This window comes from Anopheles marshallii, chromosome 3 (assembly GCF_943734725.1).
Source record: "Anopheles marshallii chromosome 3, idAnoMarsDA_429_01, whole genome shotgun sequence".
Taxonomy (NCBI): domain Eukaryota; kingdom Metazoa; phylum Arthropoda; class Insecta; order Diptera; family Culicidae; genus Anopheles; species Anopheles marshallii.
The window spans coordinates 41,141,636-41,162,110 of record NC_071327.1 but is presented as its reverse complement, the minus strand read 5'-3'; the positions used below and the strand labels follow the sequence as shown (position 1 = coordinate 41,162,110).

The 20,475-nt window shown below is 38.9% G+C and overlaps 1 protein-coding gene across 1 annotated transcript in view; it reads left to right on the top strand.

Annotated features, from left to right (window-relative positions):
- The window catches only part of LOC128715779 (protein sax-3), a 35,083-nt gene extending 20,310 nt beyond the window's left edge, over window positions 1–14,773 (top strand). Inside the window, 10 exon segments of the mRNA XM_053810694.1 lie at window positions 1,378–1,571; window positions 3,723–3,825; window positions 7,334–7,618; window positions 7,704–7,976; window positions 8,056–9,333; window positions 9,406–9,501; window positions 9,581–9,821; window positions 10,034–10,194; window positions 11,030–11,207; window positions 13,423–14,773. Coding sequence (XP_053666669.1) covers window positions 1,378–1,571; window positions 3,723–3,825; window positions 7,334–7,618; window positions 7,704–7,976; window positions 8,056–9,333; window positions 9,406–9,501; window positions 9,581–9,821; window positions 10,034–10,194; window positions 11,030–11,207; window positions 13,423–14,773 — 4,160 coding nt within the window.
- Window positions 14,774–20,475: the final 5,702 nt, after the last annotated feature.

The window sequence follows — 20,475 nt, the reverse complement described above, 5'->3', positions numbered from 1 at the left end:
CGATGGCTTTGGAACACCTTACTCTCATTAGCCAAAGGTTAAACAAACGCAAATGTTTGTACTACAACCAGCCTTGCGTGACGTGTTCAGAGGTTTTGACAAATTGAATTTTAAACAAAAGCTCCGCACAAACGATGGAATCAATCCATGCTAAGCCGTGCTTGTTACTTAGTCGCAGCACGGGTAGATGACTAATTGCTTGCGGACAGGGCGGATCCCATGTGTCAACGCAATATGGAACTTAAAGTCAGTTATGCATGCAAATGCACCGGTTGGCTGTCGGTTGTACATTGGACTGAAACAATCAGGTATTGTAATAATCGTTACGACTCTATACATGAAACTTCCGTTTTGTGGTAATAAGCATGTTCTTGCATTCTTTTACGAAGAACACAGTAATTACTGTAAGCTTTAGTTGCCACGAGCTACGCTATGTTCTCCTTCTGCTTCTTAATGTGCACAGCAGCAAACCATGTCCAAACGAGGATTCAACAATCGCACCGCAATTACTGCAGGCATGCCCGAGTATTTATTACATAATTAGTAGTCGAAGAAATAGTACGATACAGCCCGTTAGTGTCATCGTAGACACACTATGAAAGAGGTTTAATTATATTCTTTTTCTTTTTTGAAACAATAATAATAATAGATAATAATAGATAATAATAAAAAAAAAGTCAAATGCTATTTATTTTCGCAACTGGTGACGAAAAACAGGATTAACTTTTGTGATTTAATAAAAAATTATGCGATTAAATACAAAGAACTGACAATTATGCCAACAAAAGCGAGTACCTGTCTCACGTAAGATTGAACAACATGTATTCCACATACACCCTATGAAATTCGATTGATCGGTTTCGGAATTTCAAATCAATAATAACGTTTTGTAATAGCTTCACAATATTCACAAAGCATTCGTTGGAAATTTCTTCAATTTCTACTATTGCTAAGTTAACTGTACAACTGAAACGACTGCCATGCCTCAGGATTATTGAATTCGAACTTTAATTATATATGTTCTCAGAATCCAGGATGCACGGTCTGTACAAGGTATGATCTTGCGAGCTTCACCGAGTATACTTCGAACGACTGACACTAGTGTCCATAAATTTTTAATGGTTTATGAAACTCCATTATAATTTAGTGAAAATATTTCTGCGAACATTGCTGTACATCTCCTGAATAAGCATAATTTGATTGGTTGAAAATCACTTCATTCGCTATTAGAGATATTTTGAAGTTGTAAAAATACCATTGGTACACACCGGTATTAATTGGACTAAAAAAACTAGTAAATACACAGTATTCATCCGTGAAAAGTGTTCGCATGTATGTATAAAACTAAAAGGTATTTTCCTCTTTGTACATTTACAGCTCTTCAGAACCCACGTATAACAGAGCATCCAATAGACACCACCGTACCGCGTCATGAACCGGCCACACTCAACTGCAAAGCGGAAGGAATACCCCAACCAACAATCCAGTGGTACAAGGATGGCGCACCATTGAAGATACTCCAGGGATCGCACCGAATAGCGCTGCCTGCCGGTGGTTTGTTTTTTCTGAAGGTAAATAACGTTCTTAATCCCTTTTAAAAATGCAAATTTGCCGAAAAACCAACAACCCTGCCAGAGTGTGTACCTCAAAATGTTCGGTACGATACGATACTATTTTCTACGCTATGGGGGTGGATGTTTTTCGCTTCGGCATTAATTCCCCTAATGAAGCACCTCGTGTTTCAAAGAAATGTCCAAATACTGCCTGTTATAGGTCAACTTTGTAGAATCATTGAAGTATCTTTGAAGCGCTTTTGGTATTAACGGTGTGCGGAATATGAGTAAACGTGTTTTACTCTCACTGTGTGAAGCATTACGATTTTCGGGCCCCTAATGGTTCCGTGTACGTTTCGATGCTCGGTTAGCAGAAGTTTCTTTCCGGTAAATATTTGTAGGTATTAAAATTTAAATAATTTCATGGAAAATAAAACACATATCCCGCTATACGGAAGGTGATCGAGTTATGTTAGGATGACTTTTCGGAACCGTACCTGGGTGAGTTGGTGGGATGAGACATTTTCACACATTGTTATAAACAACGTCCTCTCTCCATATTATTTTGTGAGATTTTGTTTCGCTTACGATAAGGACAAATGGTGGAGGGAAACCGACTTAAACAAGGGTGCAGTTCTGCCGCTTGACCACATTTGACAAATTAGCTTTGCAACGAAAGGATGGTGCAATCATTATTAAAAAACGAGCACTGTGATAAAAAAAAACCGTACCTAATGTCGCACAAACTATACGGTGAATAAATGTTTAACGAAATAATCTTCCGCTCACGCAAAGGTGGACGACACCTGCTGATTATGAAAAGGGATGCAGCTTTACATGTCCTGTCACAAAATGTTACGAACCGTTCTGAAGCTCGGTCGCTGGTAATCACGGTTTTCCTTGTTTTGTGGTCAGCCACAGATGCTGGGGTAGTTAAAATATACTCTAATTAAAGTTTTGTGTTTTGGAAACACAAAAATAAAATTTTCGTTTTTAATATCAAAAAACTTTTTACTGAAAATTATTTTTCATACCAGACAGCATCACAGTATATAACTTTACGGTCTAGTGATTTGGAGTACACATCAAAAATAGCTTCTAATTTCAACCTTTTTAATATATCAATTTTATTAAATAATATTTATTGTCATGTAATTTCGTAAAGATAAATATTAGAACAATTATATGGCCTCTTCCAGTATTTCTGAAAGGCTCTTGTTTCTCACGGATTATGTTGTAGAAGTTAATAAGGTTCCTCAAAAGTATTTCAAATCCTTATATAAACGAATTGTACCGTTATTCATAGCCATTTATACTTTTTGTAAGCTGTTCAGATTTTTTCAGTACTTTTCATACCATTGAAACAAGTTATTCCATTTCAGTACATAAAATATGTTTAATTACAACTTAAAAACGGTGTAAAAGATTAAATGCCTCTAATGTGGCACACAGAGTAAACAATCGATGCGAGCATCAAATGGTATTATGGGGGATAAACCACAGATGCAAAAGAAAGCAAGTGCCTCACTTAGCGCTCAACTTGAGAAAATCGCCCAAAATGGTTCACCATTATCCGCTGGTAGTACTGCCGTAACTGCTGTACTCGTAATAATTTTAATTTGAAAATATTTATAAGACAACCTTAATTTACCACACGCTGTTTCGGTAGCTTGTGCTGCACATATTATTCAACACCGAATGCCCCAACACAGTTCCGTTGGTATGGCACTTAGCATACCCTAGCTGGCCATCATCGCGAGCTGTGAACTTGCACTGTAGAGATTTCTCCCGAACTTTTCCACTTACTAAAGGTTGTTTCGTTAAGCCAGATATGGCTTCTCCTGTTCCACAAAATGGAACCTCATCACAGTCTCAGCGAATCTGTTGATGAAAAAAATAGCCGAACTACGCTCTGCGCTACGGATTTGATACTTTTCTCGCAGGTTTTCCATCTTCTTACGGTATCCACGAGTTCACAGCATCTATGCCATGTTATGTAGTAGGTTCCGCCATTCCGACCGATCATCTTAGTTCTACCGGCTTAGCAACTCTCCCTGCTAGAGAGTGGTGGGGCGATGGTATGGTGGCTTTTTCGGTGAAATTGTGTTCCTAATTCTACAATTTTCTTTTTTTTATGCGCTCAATTTTGCTTTGCCTTCTTTCACCAAGGTTGTAAACTCCCGGAGAGAAAGCGACGCTGGTGTGTACTGGTGTGAGGCACGGAACGAGAACGGTATTGCCAGAAGTAGGAACGCTACCTTACAAGTAGCAGGTGAGTTGCTTCATTTCCCATTTCCTATTTTAAATTGTTTTGCACCTTTTCCCAAGCCTGTTTCATTTCCCTCGAAACCAAATGCACGAGCAAAGCTTGGCCATTTTCCCATACCCAATAAAAAGTCATATTAAGCGAGGTGGTTACTTGTAGAATTGTGAAGTTGAGTGGAATGGCAAGTAGGACATAAATTACTTAAAACGATCTGCTTGTCGAGGACGATCTGCAGACCCAAGGGAAGGACGGCGACAAAAAGAATATTAATTCAATGGTGGGAATGATGTTTTTTCGTCTTCTACATTCACGTATTTTCCCACATTTTCTCATTCAGATGAAATAGTACAATAGCAGATTTTTTATTTCATACTGTCTTAACACCGAATATTTTTGCTTTGTAAGTAAATTTCTTTTGTGTTAAATTGTACGCATGCCGAAATGCGGAACAAACTCCACTACGTTAAGTGTAATGTTTAATTGCTTTATTAATACGCGCACTAAAACCAATTAAAAAGGATGCTTAGCACGGCCCTAACGATGCTAATTGGAAGCAGTTAGGACAAAATCTCCCCATTTTAATAGCGGCATACCGCATGCATGTCACGAAACTGAAAAGCTGACAGAATTAGAAATCGTTTTCAGCGTTGTTTAGTACGATTTTCATTATTTTCCATGGCAAAGAAAACCTGACCAGAATAATTAACATCAATATTAAAGTGCCGTTTAGAAAGAGTAGAACAAAACAAATATATCCAAATAGAAAATAAACGTTGCATAAACAACTTTCCTAAACTAAAGAATTAACATTACTCTTTGTTTTTTTAATAGATTGATGGAACAGTAACATACTGCTTAAAACGAAGTGTAGCTTCTGTATATTTAGATTACATGTTGCAGTATTCTTAAGTAATTTTGATTTGTAAACATATTTTCTCTTTTCATATTCAAATTTTAATAATTTTCATCTCTGACAGCAATACATACATAGTAGAGAGACAATACATTCAATACAATACAAGTGTACGTTAAGTTTCATGTATAAGTACTGAGGTTTGAATAAAGGTTGCCCTAAACACAAAACATACAGCAATGTAGGGAGCGGTTTAGCACAGCGATTTTAGTATGAACCTGATCTGGACTATTTGCAATGTTGCTGCTCCAATGACAAGCCAGGAATCCCAGTACGGTGAAAGCAGTGATGAAATAAATTTAATTAAAAATAGCAACAAGCATCTATCGCCGGAGGCAAATCAATTTATTATCCTTTTCCTGGAACAAAGTGCAAAGATGAAACCATTCTGGCGTAGGTTGGTACGTTCAGAGGGCATACTTGTTGAGCTGATAGAAAATACATAGTACTGCATTGTGCATAACTGTGCCAAATACATAGAACAGCGTTTGGCCGCGATATGCTACATACTTATATTATAGCTTGCCACTTATAGTCGATTACGCAGTTTAAAATATGCAGTTCATGTTTAGTAGTAAAATATTTGGAAATTTTAACTGATTTAACGTGATGAAACGAGATATAACCTTGATTTTAGTCATCTGCAAAACAAAATCAACGTCCAAGGTTGTTCGTTTTTCCTGATTGCATTATCCTCCCTGCGTGTGCATGTATATTGAATGTTACGAGTTTGATCAAGAATGGCTCGGGGAACAAACAGCTTGCCCATATATCTACTTTTCAACTGCGGCGGCTTTGTTTGTCCTTATAGTCGATCCTTTGCATTTATTATGGATGAATGTTCCTGGGATTTGAAAGTCAGTTATGTGTGCAGAAGATAATGTTGATAAAACCAGAGCAAACCATCGAGCAAGGCCTTTTCTGTTCGTTAGCAACAGACCATCAATTTCAGCAACTACGCACCCGTACCAAATTTCTGCCTGGTTGATTGTCGTCTGTCTTCGCTGACAGACAAAACTCGTTTAAAGCAACGTGCGTACCGCTCTAACATAGCCGAGTTAGAGGGCGGAAAGCGTTTGAAACATATACACATTCTGGTCACATACATTTAGTTGTTTCTTTCCATTCCATTACAGGCTTTTATTTCTATTTTTGACTCAGTTGGGATGTATATACGAATCGTTTGTCATGATTTAAACGTTAGGAAAGGCTCAGACTCAGGGAAAGCTTTCAGATTTTTTTTGTAACCTTTCAAATTTGCAATCCCTTTCACAATTCAAATTCAATTTGTTTTCACTAACGTTTGTGCTTGTTGTTTACATACTCATATTGTAATTATTTTTTTATAATGTAGTTTTATTTATGCTATAAATTTATGTTCAAAACCGTCATTCAATGCAGCAAGATTGGCTGGTAAACATATTAATTCCAAACCCATCCGCTGGCAGAAATGAACTAGACAAACAAAAGTTCCAAATAAATTTAGATCTACTAGCAGGCACTAAAAACGTATGCAAAAAAATGGTACAATGGAATTAAATCTTGCATAGCGAGCACTTTGAACCGTTCGTCCGTTTGAGCTAGAGCTTCTAAAAAACTATTTACGCTAGTTATGCTACCAACGGGAAGGAAAATTAGTAGAGAATGAAAGAGAAGCAAAACAACCATGCAAAGTGAAAAAGCACATAAAAAACCAATGGTAAACCCAGCTCTGAATGCCACTCTTATGGGAAGCACAAATGTCGGTGGAAAAACACACAGAAATACACAAACAAGCTTAGGAACATAACGAATGGCACCAAAAATGCAAATAAAATTTCCATTTGCATCCCAGACGATCATAAAAACCGCTAGGTTGGTCAGATTTCCAATGTTTTGTAGTTGTTTGCTTCTTTTGGTATGTTTTCAGGCGACGCCTAGGAATATTGGTCAGTTTTCCATTATGTTTAACGCTTTTGTGACAGTTAGTCGTTGAGATTGCTTTTCGGTTTTGCTTGCGTCCATTATGTGATTTTCGTTGCAGCTAGCTCGGTAACCCATTCGGGGAAGATATATCGTACTCGATGGTTGGATGCAAAAGTGTCAGGTCCTTCAACGCATGTCTACGGTTCCGATTTTTCACGTGTTGTTATGTTTTAGGGTTAAAGTGGGCAGGGACCGTTTACTAAAAATAGAAAACGCCAACATGGAAATCAAATGGAACCATCACGCAGGCTATAAAAACATTGCTCGTTTCAATTGTCAATTGGTTCATGCTGGACTGTAAGGTCTATGTAACGGGAAACTGAAATCAAATACACTATAATTAAGGCACAGTTGCTCATACCATGCGAGTATTTCTGGATTGGTGTGTTTTTATATGATATGATTCCTTTTCAATGTGTATAGTGAGGTAAACTGGGAGTGAACTGAATATCAAGCGGATCGAAGTTAGGTGCGATAGTTACGATTGTTTCTGGAAGTTTTTCACAGTATTTTACTTCATTTTCTTGTTTCATTCAGTAAATAACACCAGATTGGTTCGCTTCTTTGTACATTCCGTGTCAGAAGTATGCGTTAATTGTATATCACACGTTTTGGGACTTTCATTTTATTTTACAGTACTAAGAGAGGAATTTAGGCTCGAACCGCAGCATACTCGTGTGGCACAGGGTGAAACGGTATTGCTAGAATGTGGTCCACCAAAGGGTATTCCGGAACCAACTCTATCGTGGCGAAAAAATGGCCAAAAACTGGAAGTAGAATCCTCCAAACGAATACGCATTGTAGATGGAGGTAATTTAGCTATTCAGGACGTACGACAAACGGACGAAGGACAATACCAATGCATCGCAAAGAACTTAGTGGGCGTACGGGAGTCAGTGACCGCTTTTCTCAAAGTCCATGGTAAGTTGTGTTGCAAATTCCCACCCACCATCGTTCCAGCAGCTCATTTTCGTCTCATTCAACGTTTTTATGCATCCTTCTGTAGTGAAACCCTTTCTGATACGTGGCCCTCATGATCAAACTGTCGTCGAAGGTGCATCTGTAACATTTCAATGTCGCGTTGGAGGAGATCCCATGCCGGACGTTCTATGGCGTCGATCCGCATCGGGAGGCAATATGCCATTAGATCGAGTGCACATCCTCGAAGATAGAAGTCTTCGCTTGGAAAATGTAATACTGGATGACGAGGGAGAGTACAGCTGTGAAGCGGATAATGCTGTAGGAGCCATCTCAGCAACTGGTACATTGACCGTCCATGGTAAGATTTTGCAATGTTTGTTACGTTTGCGAAATTGCTGATGTTCGTGACATTTACATTTGTACACCACATTTTTCAGCACCTCCCCATCTTTCGATAAGGCCTGTGCCGCAGGTTGTTGAAGCACCGCACGACGTGTCGTTCGAATGCAAATCTGAAGGCCGTCCAAAACCGACGACTTTTTGGTCGGTCGAAGGCAATCGAACATTGATCTTTCCCGGCACGACCTTTGATCGATTCGAAACGACATACACGCCGGAAAGTCTCACCGTTCTCACACTTTCGCAAACTGCGAAGTCTGACAATGGGCTCGTGGTTGTTTGTAGCGCCGTAAATAGTGTTGGTTCGATCAGTGTCCGAGCTCGGCTAATGGTAGCTTCGCAGGATGACCGACCACCACCGATCATTATTCTTGGCCCAACCAACCAAACGCTTCCGGCGAAATCGACCGTGCCGTTGGTTTGCAATGCCGTCGGTAATCCTAATCCGTTCATCTCCTGGTATCTGGACGGTAATCCTGTTGTTCCCTCGGAACGAATCAATGTAACGGAAAATGGGACGCTTTTGCTGCGAGAGCTGGAAAAAAGTACCGACCAGGGGCTGTACACGTGTGTGGCCAGCAGTCGTAGTGGGAAATCTACCTGGAGCGCTTACCTACGCGTGGAATCACCAACAAATCCGAACGTTAATTTTTACCGCGCACCTGAACCATTCGAATTTCCAAGTGCACCGGGAAAACCACAAATCGTGAACATCAACAACAGTTCCATCACAATCTCATGGTTGCCGAGCATTAAGTCCGGTGCTTCCGACATCAATGGTTATCTGATTGAGGTGTTTTCAAGCGATATGGCGAAGGGTTGGACAACGGTACCGTACAAGATCTCGTCGACCAGCTACAATTACTCTCCCGTATCGCCAAACGTTAGTTACATTTTTATCGTACGAGCTGAAAATGACCAGGGACTTGGTATCCCCAGCCTTATGTCAGACCCTGTGACAATTGGACGAGAATTCAATCACGGAGAAGACATCAATCTCAGCGAAGCGCAGGCAACCCTTTCGTCCGGTCAAGTGGTCAATCTTCTCGAGGCTAATGCATCAGATGCTACAAGCGTACGGTTGGTTTGGGAGATTGTTAACGGTCAGTATGTGGAAGGATTCTACATCTACTCACGGAAGATAAACTCCAACGGAACGTATCGAACATTGACTGTTCTTCACGGTGGTGGTGCCTCTGCGTGTACAATAAATGGGCTAGAAAAGTTTACTGAGTACGAGTTTTTCCTAGTACCGTTCTTTAAAACGATTCAAGGTCGTCCGTCAAATTCTAGATCTACTTGCACACTGGAAGATGGTAAGTCATTTGTTCAAAATACATCCATAAGAAAAAGGAATCCTAACTCGCTGTACGTTTGCAACGTTTCAGTTCCAACGGCACCACCAATCAACCTGGAAGCGGTTTTATTGAACACCTCTGCCGTGTATCTAAAGTGGGATCCTCCAAGTAACCACACTATAAATGGTACGACGTTATCCCAAATCGCTGCGGTTCAACTTTAAAAATTAATCTTTGATTTCTGTTTCTCGTGTAAATTCATTAGGAAAATTGAAACACTATCACATCATCATCCGAGGCTACGACGTTCACAACATATCCAAAGTTCTCACCAACATGACGGTGGATGGAGATGCACCAAAGTTACTGCTAGCTAATCTATCGGCTGGTGTTACTTATTCTGTCAGCATTGCAGCGTCGACTAAAGTCGGCATTGGCCCATACAGTATTCCTTCCATTTTAAGGTTGGATCCACACACTAGACGGCTTGATCATGGGTATACGAGGTAAGTTGTGATGAGAATGTGTCCATCCTTAGGTGCTTTTTCGTTGTTACCAGCGATTAAATTTTTGTTACTAAAATCTATAAGCTATAATACGCTGCCATTCAACCGTAACGATTATGGCGTCTCAACACCTCAAATTCTTAAGTGTAATATACTTTTAATTTGATGACTGCATAAAAACCGTGGATTCTTTTCATTCCATTCTTCCACAGATACCCAATAAACCACGACTACTCTCACGATATTTTGACGCAAACGTGGTTCATTATTCTGCTCGGTTCCATCATTGCCATTATCGTCTTCCTGTTCGGTGCCATCATCATTTTCCGCAGGATACAATTTATGAAGCATAGCTCGTTGAACAATATGCACGGTGAGTCCCAACCAACTACCCAAACCATCAACTTAACAATCGTTCTATCCAAGCGTTCTGAATGTCGTTACATTCAATGATTACGCATCGGAAATGCAATTTAAATGGCCATACATCACTAAGTGTTAAAAATCTGATAATGTGGGAAAATATATACTTGAAAATAATGACTGTATAAAAAGTAGTAAATATGTAAAGATTTTATTTTTCTCTGATTTATAGCTCATTTTTTGTCGTTCGTTGTGTTGTCCTACGAGGCCGTAGACGATATAAAAAAAGCTAGACTGGCATTAAAGCTACACAAACAATCATGCTTAGTGATCTTTCAATTTTGGGTTTTGTATGATTTGTGAGGAAATGTTTATTATTTGTGTGTTTTACCGCACAGCACTTTACAATCAATCATTTTTGTTGAATTTGAGACGTCACGCCACAAACAATTCAATGAACAGCGGCGTTGTTACACATTGCATGTGACATACGAGGATTCTTTCAAACGCTTGAAACTGAAGTTTTTGACATGACATAGTGTAGATGAGAAATGTGTATAGTCACGGAACAATTTATCGTATCATGCCATGTCGCGTTTCTTTACTCAAATCACTTTACGTGCCAACAAACTTATTGCATGTGTGTTTGAGTTTGCAATCGTCCGTGACCGTTGAAAATCATATACGGAATGCAATAAAATTTCTCATCAGCGAGGACATTTAAAGTATAGTGTAGCAGCAGGACACGATAAATCTTTGCCCTGTCGTCTTATCAGTCAAGAGCATGACTAAAAAAAAGCACCACAGTAACAGACTACGTTGTTAACACATTTACACTTTTGCAGGTAATCACGCTATTGGAACTGTTCGAAAATTTCCTACCCTACCATTGAATCCGAATGGCGTGTGGATCGACCCGGGGGGTGGTGTATGGCGACAAGCAACTGATATTACTAAGGAAGTCATCACCGATTATGCTCAGGTTTCTGCCGCACCTACACTACCGCTTCCAGATTATGAACGGTAAGAATACGATATTCTACTCAAGATTAAAAATATTGATAACGTATAACAATGTAATGTGTAAATAAGTACGGCAACCATTTTTTATCGAACCAATCCCGTTTGCAACATTTTAGCTATTCCTGCGCGATTTCTGCACATAGCTCTTAAGCCTTTGTTTATTAAATTGCTCCCATCTCGTGCTCCCACGAACCACAACGTACAAAGTTGTACGGGGAGTAAAGCCTATTCTAAACAACCTGCTTAATTATGCCTAATTGTGTACATTTTAAACAAACGCCGTACCGCAAAAAGGTTGATGACAGTTTGGTGTAGCGATACTACCCACGAGAGCTTTTGAAATAGTTTCCCAAACAATCAACAGGGCTTAAAAACACACAAAAGCAACACATCTTCAACACTTTACTCCAATCCCTCTCTAGCGTACGTGTGCGTATGTATGTGTGTCACAAGAAACTATGAGGGTAAAAGCAAACAAATAAAACTTTAGCATCATTAAAGGATACACAGCATAGCTAACCGATGCTCTACTTTCATTCAACGACCGCTCTGAAGATAATGGGGATCACTTCAAAGGTTTGAGCCAGTAATGGAGTTCGTAAATTTTTGGCGGTTTACGTTTCTCACTCAAGGTTGCCGAGGCTGCAGCATTGAATGAAACTTTTCCCACAAACCGATAGTGTCAGTTGTTTACCACCATTACGTTCTTGAGCAGCCGCGACAACGGTAAATATGCCTATCCTTTTGAAACATGGCTGAAACATGCCGTGCCGTGTGTTTCATCGCTCTGACTCCCGTAAGTGCGAACGTGTTAGCAAGAAGGTTATGCATGAAGTGTGCAAACTTGCGAATGAGCATCTTCAAATAAATGTTTTGCGGGAAATCCTTACCTCCTGTCGTCGAGCAAGTTAGTGTTGCTGAATAAAGTGAAAACTTTCGCCGTCACGTATTTGTCTAACACTTAAACACTTGTCCGTTCCATTCTATGTTCGGTGGTGTAAAAGCACCACTAGAAAAGGATTTTTTTTACCCGAAGACATGTAATGCATCTCTTACATTGATTTATTGAGTCCTTCGATATTGACTTGGAATAGGATGTAATACATATGCTTATATTGCTCAATACATACATGAACGCCTACAATACACGAACGCCTAACGACACGAATGTTTTTGACATACACTTAGACGAATATTTGTTATACCTTATTGCAAAGATATGCATATTCAAGAATAACCAAAAAATCATATATGTTGACGATTATTATTACATAGGTTGAGACAAATGTTGACCGAATAAGAAAAAAATACACTCGCCTGTGTTAGGATCGTTGATAGCATTAGAAATATAGAGTGGACGTAGGCTTAAACTGTAATTTAAATTTATTTTATCGTCTTCGGAAAAAAAAACTCTTGGAATAACATTTTCAAACTAGCATAACTTTTGCTAACAAATTTTGCGTAAGCGTATCGTAACCTAAGAAGTGATCGGTATTTTAAGTTGCCCAAAATTGCTTTAATATTGCGTAATGCTAGATATACGACACGGTGGCCATTCTTTCGGAATTAAAAAAAAACACGGTTTAGCAACGTTCAACGCTGGGACTACATTGAACCTTTGTAGTTTGTATAACCTGTACATACATCCGCTTCCGATACTTGAACGGTACCCAACGCTGGTGAAAAGTTGTAAATCTAATTGGAGAAGAGAATCCTGCATTGTATACCGTATAATGAATATTGTAATGAATTATAACAACGCATAATGAATGAGATTATGAACATGGTTTAACCTTTAAGCTTTGATAAAGATTCAGAACTAAAAAGACCATTTTTCCTAACTGGTCTACATCTCTTGTTATCGATGTACTAAAATATCATCAAATTTATGGAAGAAGGACCTCTACATGTACAACTATCTTTTAACATTTCGTTTTGCAACATTAGTATCTTTTAATTTTGAATGGGACTGTACACAAGGTCCCATCTGGCAGATAACTGCACAAAGTATCGAACTGTATGAACATATTTACCACCCGTCTCTTTACGTTTCACGCATTAAGAGTCCCATATAATAAATAGTTATGATACGCGTAAACTAACAGCATACACTCGAATTGATTCTCTTTTTTCCCGTCTGTTTGTTCTCGAAATTTCTTTCTCGTCCGTTTTTTTTATCTTTCGTCGATATAATTAATTGCAACTGTACGCACAGACTGTCCCCGCTGAATATGCCTGACTACGCGGAAGTGGCCGGTTGTTCATCATTCAAAAACGATCTGGGACAATCGGACCCATGCTATGACAACTACGGTGCGTATGCGTCAACCACGCTGGTAGGCCGCTCGGTGCAACTGTACGCCCAAAATCAATTCGATGGCAAAAATGTCTACTCAGCTCCTACTCTTGCAACGGCCGCCGCAGCGCCCGCTGGATGTCACTACAATAATTTCATAAATCAACAACATCAGCAGCGCCACCAACAGCAACTGCAAGGGCAGTACGGTCTCCACGGACCGCAGCAGATGCATGCTCAGATACAGTCGCAACCACACCAGCAACAAATCGGAGTGCATGATAAACGGGAACGAGACGCTAGCGGACGCCCGGTCGGTGGCGGTAGCATGAAAAGCCAGAAAATGAACATCATCGAAAATCGGATGGCCGATATGTTGAACAATTTGAATCAATGCTCGTCGACGGGCCCTACGGCAAGCTACAGCACCGGCGGTGGCATTGGCTCATCGTACGGTGGCTCAACGGTAAGTAATCTCAACAGTGGCAGCCACTGTAGCCTACTTCCGGCGGGCCAACCGATGGCAGCCTCGTCGACGCTGACGATGGATGTGATGAACGGTTTGTCTGGAAGCGTTCCAAGTGGCAACGGTGGTGCAGGTGGTGGACCAGGCGGTAGTAGCAGTGTACCCCATACACCGCTTTTTGGCACGATTAAACGAACGACCAAGTACAACAAAATAGGCTACAATAAGGATAATAAACTCAATTTCGGCGATAATGGTCGATCGGTTGAGCAGCCGTTGTTCGTCAAATCGAAGTACGACGGTACCTGGTCGTCCGTGCCGAGCTCAGTCACGACGGCGTCGGCAAGCAGCATCAACATGATTAATAATTCGCCATATCAACAGCAACAGCAGCAGCAGCAGCATCATCTACTTCCGCTCCATCTGAACACCAACGGTGGTCATCAGCAGCAACCTTTGACGGCAACAGTAGGCCCACCGCCCCCACCACCACCTCCGCAGTCCCCAGCAATTCAACAAGCGCCTTCAGTAGTTCATCACTTTCCTTCGGGTCACCATCACCCAGCATCCGTTTCGTCGTTCCATGGTGGAAAAGAATCATCCTGATCACCATCGCGCATTTCGCCAACGAAGCACGGCATGCAAACAAATAATTTAGATAATCATCCAATACAGGAGTGCAACAATGGAGCCAACACAATCACTAATGGGAAGGAAGCTGCGACTGGTTTCATTGGCAACACGCATCATCCGTTGCAGCAACCGAATTATTTAACGGGCAGCACTAAAACGGACAATGTATAAATTTGATTTACTGTACTGCTTCAGTTCCAATTGCATGCTATAAAGATATTTTCTAGTTAGTTTTTCTTTTATCACCGCCATAGCGAAATATCGCCATTTGCGTATGTAAGCCATGGGTTTGTAGTTACCATATTTTTGTATTTGTTAAGTATTGTTTCATTTTACTTATGTTCATATTTTATTCGCCCTTCATGTGTCTGTATACCCATGTATTTATACATTTATTTTGTTTATTTATAGTATTTGAAAATTTCTTATTTGATTCCAATGGATTTCCAAAGGTAATTGGATTTGAATCTATGTTTCAATATTACTCAATATATTCTTATTGATTTTATACAAAATATTAAGCAATGGCAAAAAGGATTTTATATTTTGTTTAATTAAATAGATTTATTAAATAATCACTGCATTTCCAGCATGTACATAATGCAAATATATCGCTATACTGTGTATATTCTGACCATTGCTTTTGTATTGTTCTAGGCGCAGGACGTGAGTTAATTTTAATTATAATTGCAACACACTTGCAGTACAGTTCTGCCACCTGAAGTAGTTAAAACACCATGAACACATTTTTAAACAATTTATCGAAACATATGGCAAACGATGTTGAGTTCATAACGAAAATAGTCACAAAACCAGACAATTCTTAGAGACAGTTGGAAAAATATCGCCACATCAGCTGATCTGTTTTCCTTGCTAGCTTGCATAAAACCCACTGGGAGCAATATGGCGCCGATAGTAGCGGCACACTTACATGGAACATATCGAAACCAACCTACTGCGACCGATGCTTCATCTTTTTATTAGATTTCCAAATCGATGACCAAACTATTTCACGGGTGCGCACCTACTCTATGTTGTTTAGCGATTGTACATAGCTCTTGCTCATTTAGCTGAACAGCTGTACTGAAACTGTACTGTAAACGCTTGTAAAAGTAGAACTCTAACAAAAGCACGATCATTTGAATGAACTGTTGAAGTATTGTAATAGAAATTGCCTGAAAACTAAAATAATTATGATATATCTTCACCTTAACAAAAGCATTCTTGGACATGAGTCCTTTAATCTAACGTTTTTGTTCATGTCAAGAGACGCTTCGCTTAGTAGCAAACTTATTAGGCCCATGGACTTGCAAGCGAAGAAACGCATGCCAATAGGAAAACGATTATGTTCGCAGAGGCTGATTCCGTTATGCGTGCGTAGCTATCAAAAAATAGGCGAGCGAGCAACACTTTGTTTGACTGAGTAAAGGTAAGTGACGAATTGAAGCATAGGAAATGAAACACACAGATAAAGTATCCTGCCATCGAAACCTATTGCTAACTATTATCAGATAATTGTAGGCCAACTACTTCCACTAGTGATTTTTCTTTAAAAATTGGAGGAGATGTAGGCAAAACCAAATAGAATTGCAGATCAATGGCATGTAAAAGGACACAGGTGGCGCACGAAAAAGCCATGTAAGGGGCGGATGTAAACAGAGAGGAAGTCGTAAAATAAAATGATGATATTTTGAACGAAAAGAAACAACAACTTTTTTTTATTATGTATTAAATTTTCGCAATTGTTAATAGTATGTGATGACCATTTACTAAATGTGAACTATCATTCTATTTTTATCTGATGTGCACATAAAGCTCTTTGAATTATAGTTACACGTTACACTTTCACTGTATCTGAATTCAGAAACGGGGGGGGATCTTTTAAATTTTAATTAGTTTTTTAAATTTTAATTCTATTTTAATTAAATTTTAAATGTCTTTTAAATTTTAGTTGTATAGAAACATTTCAATTTGTTTTCAGTTTGCAAATTTAGCACATTCAGTAGGAAAACCTTTTTTTATGAAGCAATTTTCTCTATCATTGTGTTTATTTGTTTAGTTGTAGTGGTCCGGACATTTCTACAAAGTTCAATTTATAGCACTGCTGAACGCACATTTTTTAATGCTCTATTGCCATTAAAAAATCATATCCACGATGGTTTAACCAGATGTGCTTCCGCTTTTGTTCCCCCGAGAAAATTGTTTGCGCAAGATTGAACTTTCAGAAGATAAGTATATGAAACTCTAAAACGCAAAGAATCAACGCTCCTGCTTTCGTGTTTTTTTTTTATTTTTCATAATTTAAACAGCTTTTTTCTACCCCAATCTTTGGAATAATGATACCACTTCATATCAGCTTGGGTTGGAACAACATCTGTGTCCTTTCTCAGTACTTTTCGGTTTCATCAGCAAAACATTTTCTGCTTACATCACCCACTTGCGTTTACCGATTGTTGTGAAATCTTAATTACTTTATATTTTATCCTCAGTGGGTCGTTTTAACATCTCAGGGTTAAGGTTCTGTATGATTTCGCTTGTACCGTGCTTCAGCGAGACTTGTATTTGGAATTCGCTGTGAAATAAGTACACTCGAGATAAAAGCACATTAAAATATCATTTTAGTTTACACGAGTTTTAGTTACACGAGATGTAAATGTCTCGTGTTACTATTCACACAGGGGCGGTTTGGTGGTTTATTGCTAGTGATAGAATCAAATCTCATCCTGGTCGTTGATTTGAGTTTTGAATTTTGAGTTGAATTGGTAGAACTTTTTAAAATATTTCAATTGTATTATTTAATTATTATTATTTTAAACTATTGAAATTATTTATACAGAAAATAAATCTGTGGTCATAATCAAGGAAGTATTGTCAATGGGTGTTGCAAACCCTATATAAAACGTAGTTAAGCTTTGATTTGATGAAGCATTAACAATATTTCTATATTCTTGTGTAGAAACACAAAGCAAGCGATTATCCACTTAATTCGATGCTTTTGTTTTCAAGTTGTATCCTTAATTGAATAATCCTTTATCTAAGTCATAGATACACCTTCGAAGATGTAGAACAATGAAGAATATAACTAAAATAAAGCTACAATTCTAACAATTGCGACAACAATTAAGGATGTGGGCTACAATATAAGAGATTGGAAGCTATGCCTGTTTCCATGCCTTAAAAAGTACGAATCAAATAGTAGTAATGATGGATATAGGTGTATTGTTTACCTCTGTAACTCTTACATCTTGTTAAATAGTTAATTAAGGATACTGGAAAAAATGGAAGAAGTGCATCAGAAGATAAATATTAAGTTGATTTATTATTATTGGTATCAAGATTACTAATTAAAGTACACCATAGCAAAACTGTATCTGCACTTATGCAACTTTATAGAAAAAAATCTCTATTGCTTCCCATATCTGAAAGAACAAACTGAATCGTTTGTTAAACTACACTAGAAATATTCTTCAAATAGTCCAGCTTGAAACTTCATGTGGAAACGGACTAACATACATAGAAGAACAGGAAATTAATAAACTTATAAAGAAACAACAGAAATAATAAGATTCCTTGTACAAAAACAACTGCCATATCGTATTCTATCACCACTATCAGTTGATGTAATCCAATCTAATACCATTTAGAAGCATCACTGACAAATAAATCATAAATAAAAATCCATTTACAGAGCTTTCCGTGCACCATCTTCCATGTTATGTCCTTTCGCACGGTTGACATCAGCTATCGGCGATCCACAACTGCCAAATGACCATCGGTTGTAGCTATTTTTATGAATTTCTATCATCTCCCATATCTTGAAACTTTGTTTCGGTACATTGGGACAATCGGGCGAAATTTGATACTAATGCTGCAAGCGGTTCTTATCGTATCCAATTGACTGTGTAATAATTGAAATTCTTACCATTCGTTTGTGACAGACACCAAGAATCTTCCCTCAAAAACAGCTGAGAACATATTGGGGAATTTGCTGACGTTCACTTGCCTACTGGACCATAAAAAGGGAGACACGCTTAAGGGACCTTCACAAATCCCTCAGTTTGGTTTCGATCTAATAAGAGAAAAGAAACTATGTGGGGTAGGAGTACACAGTGCTGTTGTTTTTGCGTCTCCTTTTTTATACTGATCATTTCCAGCCCTGGGGACCGTTGAAACGAAGAAATTGTAGTAGTGTACAGCTTCATATTGTAGCGAGTAGAATGAAAAATAACTACTACATACCGTGAGTGTGTGTGTGTGTGTCACAAGGAGTGCAATGTGGACAGAAGGAAATAAACTTCCTTTGTAACTGTCATTGGGAAATAAATCGAAGAACTTTTGCTTCCAGATAAATCCAACCAATTTTCGACCGAACGAACTTTACGCCGTGAGCTGACACTGTCAGGCGCACTAGCATTGTGCTGGAAGTAATCTTCGAATGACCAGCTTATCTCGTGGAGTACCCTTCAAAGAATTTAAAGAAACTAAAACCATTCACCGTGCAGTTTCAGTGTGCTTTCGACATTAAACGATCCGTTTTCCCGACAACATTAGTTTGTTATATGACAACAATGGATTTAGCCACTACCAAAGGACACTTAGAATAGAATCCTTTTGCTTAAGGTAACATTAAAGATCGAAAAAGTTTTACTACCGACTTTGCTTAGTGTATTTTTACATTTGCAAGCTTCCGGCACTGGCCCAAATGATAAAACCGAACTGTCCGACAAGGTAATAGCGGCGTTTTATGCGACTAATTTTGGAACAATTACGGCATCCCACTTGAGAACGCAATGGATCAAATAAAGACTCCCTCTTTATTCCGGGAAAGGTTTTAGATGAATTGAGTCTTTCCAACCCCATCCACCGCATTCATTGCTTCATTTAAGATGGGATACCACTTTTTAATGCCAGCTTGTTTTATGGCTAGAGCAGTTCTGTAGGTGCGCGAGCAATAGCCGTGGATAAACGGTACGAGCTCGTTAAGCGTAACACCATTAGAATAGGATGAATAAATTCAAGAACCTGCTTTAAGTGTGTTCAACTATTCTAAGCCAGTGTTGAAGTGTACTCGAATCGTTGAAGGATTGAAGCTGTGAAGGGTTGTATTTCATAGCATATTTATCACAAAATTCCCATTACCAAGATCTAAAGCTTGTGCTCATTTTATGGTGCAGTACAGAACTTTATTGCAAATAATATTATTAACAGAAAGGATTAATATCTAGTCTAGAAATACAAAAGAAACATTCTTGAAGTTATTTAAACAAACTAGAAATTAAAATCTTACCTATAACTAAAATTTTGTACTTAACTAAATTTTTGATTTTTACCAATATATTTCCTAGCTAACAAGACCACAGCAAGACATGTTCTTTGCCCAACGGTTAGAACAATGTTTATGCTAGCATATTGTTCACAGGTGTGCCACAGAGCTTCTCACACGTGTATCGTATATGTGTGCTTACGCAAACGCCTTACGCTTGTACGCAAACACGAGAACACACCTCTGACGGTCACATTCCCTGGATACAATCTCCATCGAGCACTGAACGGGTGTAACGTTGTACGGGGTTGGATTTATTTGCCAATCCTTTTTACATCGCTCGCATGGAGTGTCAAAAGTGGTGCCTTGGGATTTCGGGAAAGGGGAGAAATCCATCAGGATCAGAAGGTGTAGAAAATCCACGCGCGTACTACTGAATGCGATAAAGGGGCTCGTAAGTAAATCCACCCCGAATCGCTTTTATTCGTGCTTCGCTGTAAAACGGCTCATAAAAATATGTCCCGAAACGGTTTATGGCAGCGAAGGGCATTTTATTGCGGAAGACGCAAAAGTTTTGGTTTATTTTACATCCGAACGCTTTTTATTGGCC